At 38.0% G+C, this 9,656-nt stretch overlaps 2 protein-coding genes across 2 annotated transcripts; one reads left to right on the top strand and one right to left on the bottom strand.

Annotated features, from left to right (window-relative positions):
• Positions 1-213: 213 nt before the first annotated feature.
• Positions 214-3,609, top strand: LOC132607075 (pentatricopeptide repeat-containing protein At1g08070, chloroplastic-like). The gene is made up of 2 exons (XM_060320881.1): positions 214-958; positions 1,211-3,609. Exons 1-2 carry the CDS (start codon positions 422-424, stop codon positions 2,714-2,716), a joined length of 2,043 nt encoding a protein of 680 aa, XP_060176864.1. The 5' UTR covers positions 214-421; the 3' UTR covers positions 2,717-3,609.
• A 239-nt stretch (positions 3,610-3,848) lies between these two features.
• LOC132605397 (ankyrin repeat-containing protein ITN1-like) lies at positions 3,849-8,742 on the bottom strand. The gene is made up of 5 exons (XM_060318554.1): positions 8,353-8,742; positions 7,452-7,834; positions 7,049-7,241; positions 5,939-6,348; positions 3,849-5,117 (listed from the first exon to the last, which is right to left on the bottom strand). The coding sequence occupies exons 1-5, from the start codon at positions 8,375-8,377 to the stop codon at positions 4,287-4,289; spliced, it is 1,842 nt and encodes a 613-aa protein (XP_060174537.1). The 5' UTR covers positions 8,378-8,742; the 3' UTR covers positions 3,849-4,286.
• Positions 8,743-9,656: the final 914 nt, after the last annotated feature.

Raw genomic sequence — 9,656 nt, 5'->3', positions numbered from 1 at the left:
CAAAATGAGGAAGAATGTCCTTTGCAAATGTGGGCAAATTACCCACGTGGAACTAACTTTTAACGTAACAATTAGTTCTGCCACGGTGGAATTATCTATCCACGCAGAGTGCCACGTGACACGATTTTTGAACAAAAACAGATAGTGTAATACACGCACCATCATATATAACTTGAGGTATATTTTGCTAACTATCTGGTAATAGTTTAGGTAGAAAAGTTTCACTTCGAATAGTTCGAAATACAAAAAAAAAAAAAAGTGATAGTTGAAGTGTTTTTTTTTACCCTTATTTCAAATTAAAATAACAATGAAAGTAACAATGCAATAGGCAACAGGCTGTAGCCGTTTTAGAGGTGTCGGAAATTAACCGAGTTAAACAGCTAAAAAGGCCCAAACCAAGAACCTGAAATTTGTCCCGCCAATGAATGAACCTTGCAGTTGGCTATGGCAACACAAACACATTGCCCTTTCTCTACTAAAATCTCCACACAAACTCTCCACTTTAAATCACCTAAAATCCCTCCATGTATACCTCCTTCGCACAGGCCTTAACCACAGCAGTTTCGCAATCGGTAACTTCATCACCCAATGCTCTTCTCTTGGACTCATGTCGTATGCAGCCAAACTGTTCGATAAAATGCCTGAACCAAATTCTTTTGTCTGGAACACCCTCATAAGAGGGTTCCAACAAAATCATTCACCCAAACACACCCTTTATTATTTCGATGAAATGCGCGCGAACAATGTGCAGCCTGATAGATTCACTTACCCTTTCGCCGTTCGCGCTTGTTCGGATTTAATGGATTTTGCTAAAGGAGTAACACTTCATGGGCAGTTGTTTAAAATTGGAGTGAATCTTGATGTATTTGTCGGTACTAGTTTGGTTGATTTTTATACTGCTATGGGGGATTTGAATACGACGAAAAAAGTTTTTGAGGAATTGCCGGATAAAGATGAGGTAATGTTAAAATAATTCTTTTGAATTGCAGTAACTTTATTTTACTGCTTTAGTTTTTTTGAATAAATACTAGTTAGTTATCCCTATCTGTAGAGATATTCTAGACTAGGCTATTGATCATCTTTCTACTGTTTTTTGTTACTGCAATTTCCCTATAAAGGTAATTCTTAGCTAAATAATATAATTCCCTTTAACTGCACTGCCAGTATTTTTCTCTGTTATTTCCCTAATTTCATTGTTAAAAACCAACAGGTAACATGGTACGCGATGTTATCTAGCTATGTTAACAAATTTAATGACATGGAAAAAGCTCGGGATTTGTTTGAAAAGATACCGTGTAAAGATCTTGTAATTTGGCATACCATAATTTTGGGGTATGTTAAAGCCGGAGACTTGGAGCTAGCGAAAGAGTATTTTGATAGAGCGCCTGTTAAGGATTTGCTCATGTACAATACAATTTTAGGTTGCCTTGCGAAGAATGGTGAAGTTGAATGTGTCTTGAGATTGTTTCATGAAATGCCTCGTAGGGATTTGGTATCTTGGAATACGGTAATTGGAGGGCTTGTACGTGATGGGAGGATTAATGAAGCTATGAGATTCTTCCATCAAATGGAAAGAGTGAATTTGTCGCCTGATGATGTTACCCTGGCAAGCTTGCTCTCTGCTTGTGCACAAGCTGGAGCTCTAGATACTGGGAAATGGTTGCACTCATATATCGATAGGAGGTGTTCTGAGTTAAATGCTGTGATTGGGACAGCATTGGTGGATATGTATTGCAAGTGTGGTGATTTGGAGAGCGCTGCATGTGTCTTTAATAAGATGTCTGAACATGATGTTGTAGCTTGGAGTGCGATGATCATGGGGTCCTCGATGAACGGGGAGAGTAGAACTGCATTGAACTTCTTTTACCGTATGAAAGATGAATCTGAAAGGCCAAATGACGCGACAATTTTGGGGGTTCTGTGTGCTTGTGTGCATGCTGGATTGGTTGATGAGGGAAGGAAGTGCTTTTATGGCATGTCTTTAGAGTTTGGTGTAACACCAAAGTTGGAGCATTATGGTTGTATGGTTGATCTCCTTGGCCGAGCTGGTTTGCTAGATGAGGCGTATAATTTGATACAATCTATGCCTTATGAGCCACACACGGGTGCCTGGGGTGCCTTACTAGGTGCATGCAAGATACATGGAAATGTTGAGCTTGCTGAAAAGGCCATAGAACACTTGATCCAACTTGACCTTGAGGATGGGGGCTACCTAGCAATTATGTCCAACATTTATGCTAATGCAGGACGGTGGGAAGATGTCTCAAAAGTCCGAAAATTGATGAAAGAAAAAGGCATTGGTAAGTCGCGGGGGATTAGCTCCATTGAGGTTAATGGGGTCATACACGAATTTGGTGTCCAAGAGAAAAAGCACCCTCAAGCGAGAGAAATCTATGATATGATAGATGAGATATATAGACGACTCAAGAGGGCAGGCCATGTCGCAAGTACTACAGAGGTATTTTTCGATGTTGAAGAGGAGGAAAAGGAAAAGGCTCTGTTTTTCCACAGTGAGAAAATGGCTGTTGCTTTTGGACTTATTGCAACTGATAAAACCACTATCATTCGTGTAGTGAAAAACCTTCGCATTTGTCCAGATTGTCATGCAGCTATGAAGTTGATTTCTGCTAGTTTTGAAAGAGAAATAGTAATTAGAGACCGCCATCGTTTTCACCACTTCAAGAATGGTGTTTGCTCTTGTAGAGACTATTGGTGAATATACGAATTCCCCTTCAACCATCCTTCCTTATGTCAGTGCAAATGGCGAATTGCTAAATAAGAGCCTGAGAGGCTAACAAGAAAGGTTAATCATACAAATAGTACATAGAAAGTTCGATGGCATAGGTGTTCTCCTACCCAAGACAGGCTATGAAACAAGCGTAATTTCACGGGCGTCTTCTCAGCCATGCCTTATGACTCGTTGGTCAGCCCCATGGCTCCTTGGCAAGCCTTCAAAAGCCTATTGCATGGACGGCCCTGTGGCCCTGCCCGTGCTAAATGACAAGTGCGCCCGTGACTATGTTGCCTTACCCATCTCCCACGCCCGTGCTCGTATGCAGGCAATGCCGACACTCGACAGCACCCATCAGCAGGCAGCGCCCCTAGCACCAGGGCGCACTTGCCTCATAGCCCACACCTGTGCGCCCTGTCCTGCACATGTGCATACAGGATGAAGCAAAAGACAAGGACACACTCTCTCCAAGTGTCGTAATGGACCAGCCTACCCTTCCAACTCCGACTCTGCCTTACCATGTCATGATGTTGTACAATTTCTTGGAGTCCTTTGTACAGCCACAGGTTATATGTTCCTTTTTTTAGCTTTACGTTTTTAGTAATTTTAGTCTCCATTTTTCAAGCCATGGTTCAACATAAAAGACATTGTCATATCCTTGAAGGACTATCTAGATGTGTCAGAGAATATTTGGTAAAAGTTGTCCAAATTTTTGGAGTTGCGTATAAGTAGCATTGAGTGTGTAATTGCTGCTTAAATCATATTCGTTGCTCTACGGCATGTGACACGTTCTTTCAGTCGTAAACAATTCTAAAAGCTAATCATTTATGTCATTCTGGAGAAAGTACTGCACAAAGATACACATTGTTTTGAAATTATCTAAGAGCTTCCTAAATCATCAGAGAAAAATATTCTCATGTGCACAATATGAAGGTACTTGTGCTTCTTTCCTGGAAAGTTTTTTTTTTTGCTCGAGCTTATAAGGTGCTTATGCTTCTCTTTTTTGTTGAAAATCTGTCATATTCTGGTAGTGTTAATATTAATTTTAGTTTTACAAATTTCATTTTTTCCATAATTTCCATATTCAGTCAAAAAGTTAAAAAAAGAAACGGCATTTTACTTCACAAGATGATAGTCTGAGATCAAATGGAAAGAAATACACCAATAAAGAATAAGGCAAAATTTTATCCACAAAAAAGAATTTAGAAGAAACGAAAAAAGAATACGGGACAATGTATATTTGCTTTAGTAGAAATTCAAATAATATGCACTTCTATCACAAACAAAAACCTTCTGCAATAGTGCTTGTACTCAAGGTTCATCAGAGCCACAATCAACTATTTCTGTGATTGCTTTCTCTTCTCTTCACCTACCATTAATGTTTCACCCGCAGTGCAAGAAAACAAGCCAGTTCCCAGAGATGTAGTCATTTAGAACACTGCTGAAATTCAGTTCAGTATTTCCAGCAGCGACCTACTGCAACAGATTACTGTTCTTCGCATCTTGTCTGATATAAAACACACGCACTCACACACTCTGAAACCACTAGCTTGAATCAGAGAGCAAACATTGGATTATAATCTGAATCGGATAATTCCGTTTGAGGAAACGAGTTGGTTCTAGTCCTTGCAAACTTTTCCCTCTTTCTCATTTTGCGAGTCCTTTTAGACCTCACAACATAATAAGTCATGGCACCTAAAACCCCTGCCATAATGAGTCCTGCTACAACTGTAACAAAAATTGCAGCCCACATATTGCGCCGGCCAATAACTACATAAGAGGCAGATACAAAGGCCAGAGTAGTGAAAACTGCGGCAGCCCACATTAGTTTGTTAATCACCCCAATAACTCTCTTCTCAGATTTTGTCTCACCCCTGACTACTGTGATTTGTACAAGCACAACAGCCAAGGAAGTGAAGAGTGCAAGAGCATTCGTGATATAGAAGATCTTAAATGGGGGAGTGTTAGACGCCACAGCGTATCCAGAATCAAGATCACCACCAGGAACTGTGAATATAGCAGCAAATGCTACTGTTGCAAAAAGAGAGGCAACAATAGTTACAGAATTGGTAGCATTGTTAATTCCTTCTCTGTGGAGCTTTTGAAGCTCCTTTGCAATACCAGTCATGTTCTTGTTAGTCTTTCGAGCTTGTTCAAGCTGAGAATGGACATTTTTCTTAATTTCTGTTACTGTCTTCCTAAGCTCATCTCGAGGCTGATTATTCAATTCATTGGCTCTACAAGCACCATAACGAGTCAAGCACTCTTTTAGTTCAGTGGATTCTTCAGACATAGGAAGCCCTTCAGCAATGTCTAAAGCTGTTCTGTGATCTCTTGTTAATGCATTGACATTTGTGTCGTCGAGTAGCAAGAGCTCATGCACTATCTGCAGTTATATAAAGCTAAATTAAAATCACAGATTCCTTAATGCCCAACATAATCAGTGTCTTGTAAAGACTAGTTTCCATTGACAAGCTATGTTACAATCAAAAGCTTGACAACTTCTTATCCCAAGAAAATATCGGAACACAAAGCAACCTAATACTCTCCAAATATAATGACGACAGCAATGTAACACTCAAAGACAGAGCTAGGATCTTGAGTTTGTAAATTTTGGATTCCGGAGAAAACAATTTACTAGATTCTGGATAAGTTATTTATACATATTAAGTGGATTTTTAATAAAAATACAGAGTCTAAATCAAAGCTGCCTAACCCATATGCAGAACCGTAGTTCCGCCGCTAGTAACACTAACTGATTACATCAAAACATTCCCATTCTTCTCCATATCATTATTTTCTATATATTCTATAAATTCTACAGCATTGTATAAAAATTATTCAAGGATGTCAAAAAAATGCTTTAGGGATCTCTAGAACTTCTAAATAAAAGGTGTTTGACATGAAGTCAAAAGAGACGTTACTCCATAGTAATAGTTTAAACTCCTATGATATCTCTAGAAGAAAGGACAGCCCGGTGCACTAAGCTCCTGCTATGATATCTCCAGTAGATCTTTCTAAAATGAAATTCGAGCATGCTCAAATCAGATCAAACTGGAGCTGGCGAGAGAAAACTTTAAGATGGCCTTAGACCAGGTAGAAAAATGAATCCCAGCTTTAAGCCATCAAATTAAAAGAAGCTAAACAATACTATAATTTCCACAGTTAAGGAAAACACGATGCAGACACTAAAGCAACAGTTATTACCTCTGAACGCTTTTTCCGTGTGGCAATATGTAACGCAGTATTGCCAAACTTATCCGGAAGCATTACAATTGCGGGATCTGCTTGCAGAAGCAACTTCACCACGTCACTGCTAACGCCTTTTACAGCCATGTGTAGAGCAGTCTGTCCTTTCTTATCGATTCTTCTTGCCAGTTGTGGATCCTTTTCCAGCAACGCTTGAACAATATCCACATGGCCTTGGCGCGCAGACAAATGTAACGCGTTTTTGCCATTGGATCTTGATATTTCTAGCAAGCTAGAATCCTTGGAAAGCAATTCATGGACAACTGCCGTATGCCCTTTTGTGGCTGCAGATACTAGAGGAGTTGCATTTGATTGACCAACTGTCATGCTCAACTCTGGGTCATGCTCCAACAGTAACCTAACAATAGCTGCATATACATTTTTCATGCTTTAGCAATTAAACTGCCAATACAATACTGTAGAATTTATTAGTTGAAACACAAACTAGTAAGTGTTATCTCCTGAGTTCTTAACCAGAATAATTAAATCAAAATATGTAATGCTTAAACAGAAACAAAACCGTTAACGTTAAAACAGTAGTGTTAAACAGAAACCAAAACAGTAAAGTTCAGAACAAAATTTAATTCCGAGCCCACATAATTCCATGTGTATCCTTAAAGAGTTTAATCCCCTCGCAGTGCTGGAGGTAAAGGATTATTTCCTCCCAGAATAGAATAGAATAGAATACTTTTACCGGAATAGCGGTGCCTCAAACTCCGGTAACCTTCGAACGTAAAGACTGGAGCAAATCACACGAACTGTTTATTATGTTGAAACTATGCAGAGAAAGGAGAAGAAGAAGAATTCAAAATTTTCAGTGTAAAAATCTGAGGCAAAGCCTCTGTATTTATAGCCAATGAATAGGTGAACCTGGTATCTTTTCGGGAAAATGACGGTGCATTTACAAGAAAAGGCATGTCGGATTTACAGAAAAAAGGCGCGAACTACAAAACATTTCATTTCCCATTCACACCAAAAATAACAAACCCAACAGTAAGTAGTAATAACACCAATCAATTCAATACTCTTAACGAAAATTCATCAAAGCCATATACAATTATTCATTACCTTGATGACCTTGGCTAGCAGCAATATGCAAAGGATCTAAACCAGAACGATTCTTCGTCGTGATCCCTTCCTTTGTACTATAAGGAAGCAACTCCTTAACAACATCAATATATCCCCTTTCAGCAGCAGTAAACAACGCCGTTTCGCCTAATTCATTTACCTCATTCACCATTGCTTCCCTTATCTCTGCCACCTGTTGGAAAAAATATTTCTAAGTCGTAAGAAATCAAGTTTGTTTAGGATTTAGTATTTGAAAGTTTATTTTATTCATGTCTAGATAGGATTTGTAGTCAAATTCATATAAATAGGGGTCATGCTAGCTATTTTTCTATAACTGAGAAGAAAGGAAATTGCAGAGACCATTCAAAGATTTATTAGTTTATGAGTAAAATATTTTCCTTACCTCAGCATCAAACTCCGCCCCGCTCATGGTTTTCAACATCTGAGCATCAATTTCCCCTAATATCTCCCTAACCGCACCCACGTCCCCGCGTTGAGCTGCCAGGTGGAGCTCCGTGTCGTTGTGTCGACCCGTCACCTGTTTTACGTACTTTTTTTTCCCTGATGGATCCATCCGTTTCCCTGAATTTGATAAAAGTAATGCTTTCCCTGAATTTGACACAAACAGGGCTTTCCCTGAATTTGATGGAATCAAGGACTTGCTTGAATGTGACACCACTAGGGCCGGTGCTCGTGGCGACGGTGACGGTGACGGCTCGCCGGCGTAATTCATGTTAGAAATTGGATGTGGGGCCGGAGGTAACCCCATTTCCAGATCCATCGCACCTGAAAATCACGTAAATTTCAAAAATCACCGTCCGAATTGATCCTGTAAAAGATCTGCTACAGAACTAATACGTTTATTTTTCAAATGATTCATATCGTCATTTATAATCCTACATTACAACAATAACAATGTTTCAATCCCCAACAAGTCAGATTCATCTATAGGAACGTTCAAAATCCTTATTACTTAGGAGTTAGGACAACACATTTTCGGTCCTAGCCAATTCTATACAATATCGTATTTTCACAAACCATTTTCAATTTCATTTGGATCTAAAATGTATAATCGCATCATACAATTTATTTTGGTCACGTGAATTCAAAAGAAAAAACATTGCACGTTCAATATATAATCATACCCTACAACAATAACAACGTCTCAATCCCATGCAAGTCGATTCATAAATACCAATGTAATTTTCAAGATCATCTTTCTTAGGAAAACACATTCTTTTCGGAATATATAATCGAATCATTATATTTTTTGGAAAACACAATGAAAAAGTTGGTGACATTACCTTGTTGGTTGATGGAAGACATCATAGATTTTTTTTTTTGTTTCTTTTTTTACAAGTCCATCAATGGTTTTTTTTTTTTTTTTTTTTTGTTTTTCAAGAAATGGAGAAGGTTAGGGTGTAGTGCATGGGAAGGAGAGAGGCGGCGGCTGACGGAAAAAGGGACGCCGCCGGTGGTGGTTAAAACGGTTAATGTGAAATGATGTTAACGCCGTCGTACTGATTATTACCATATTCTTAACTACCATAATGTTCGGATTTTGTTTGTCAGTTATAATATAGTTGGCTTTTTAACTTTTGCTTGACTTTAGTGGCTATTAGAAAGTGCATAATTTTAAGTGGTGGGGTGAAATTACCTACTCATAAATAATGGAATTTTCAGTATTATTTTCATTTGAGCATATATAGTATATTTATGTAAGTATAAATAAACATTAGTACCATTTTTTGTTGGTGATAATGAATGGAATATTTAAACTCTTGAATAGAAAATAAAACTAATCAAATACAAAATAGTCTTAACAAATCCTCCTCCTAAACAAAATAGAAGCATCAAAATAAGAGTAGGTTTGAGGAAAATTTAATTTATATTTGAAAAAGAAATATAAAAAAGATTTCAAAAGTCACCTTTTGAATATAATTAGAGCATGCGATGAGCTACAATTCTCATACTTTCGTTACTAATGATAGATTGCAATTGCACTAGTTAAATTATGATCAATATTGTTCAAGTAACCATTTGACTAGACAGCCGAGCCAAATTATAAATTTGCTTGTATTTACATTCAAATTCAATTTTTATTTGGCTTTCCAAACAAGTAAAAATGACATATTGCGACCATCAAAGGATGTGGTGCAGCGGATGAGGCTGCTCTTCCTTTAATCAGAGGTTTCGGGTTCGAGCCTAGGCATGAAAAGATCCTTAGTAGAGTGCGCTGCCCCCGAATGGGACCCTACGCGTCGAAAATCAGAATATAGTCGGGCTCCAATGCAGGTTCCGGACACCGGGTGAAAAACCAAAAAAAAAAAAATACACTAACACTCAAAATCTGTCAAAAATTTATGGCCAAATAAAGATTTGAAATATATTTTGAAAATATGCTCTCAAAATCTATGGCCAAACGGGAGCTAAGAAAAATGGGTAGATTTATTTTTTTAAAGTTAGGTGACATATTCTTAATTAAAAATAAGCTACATATTTTTTTTTAAATTACGAAAAAGATATATAACGGCAGAAATATATATGCACCGGTTTTTTAACCAAGGGTATATATATGAGGGGTGTATTTACACCTTGTTTGTATTTG

Source organism: Lycium barbarum, chromosome 8 (genome assembly GCF_019175385.1).
Source record: "Lycium barbarum isolate Lr01 chromosome 8, ASM1917538v2, whole genome shotgun sequence".
Taxonomy (NCBI): domain Eukaryota; kingdom Viridiplantae; phylum Streptophyta; class Magnoliopsida; order Solanales; family Solanaceae; genus Lycium; species Lycium barbarum.
This window is presented reverse-complemented; position numbering and strand designations above follow the sequence as displayed.

Excerpts from the sequence above, each read along its gene's own strand:
- LOC132605397 (XM_060318554.1), bottom strand. The coding sequence starts at position 8,377 with ATGATGTCTTCCATCAACCAACAAG. Across the intron at positions 7,835-8,352 it reads GTCTTCCATCAACCAACAAG|GTGCGATGGATCTGGAAATG; the intron begins GTAATGTCACCA and ends CGTGATTTTCAG. Across the intron at positions 6,349-7,048 it reads TGCTAGCCAAGGTCATCAAG|CTATTGTTAGGTTACTGTTG; the intron begins GTAATGAATAAT and ends ATGTATATGCAG.
- LOC132607075 (XM_060320881.1), top strand. The coding sequence starts at position 422 with ATGAATGAACCTTGCAGTTGGCTATGGCAACACAAACACATTGCCCTT. Across the intron at positions 959-1,210 it reads AATTGCCGGATAAAGATGAG|GTAACATGGTACGCGATGTT; the intron begins GTAATGTTAAAA and ends AAAAACCAACAG.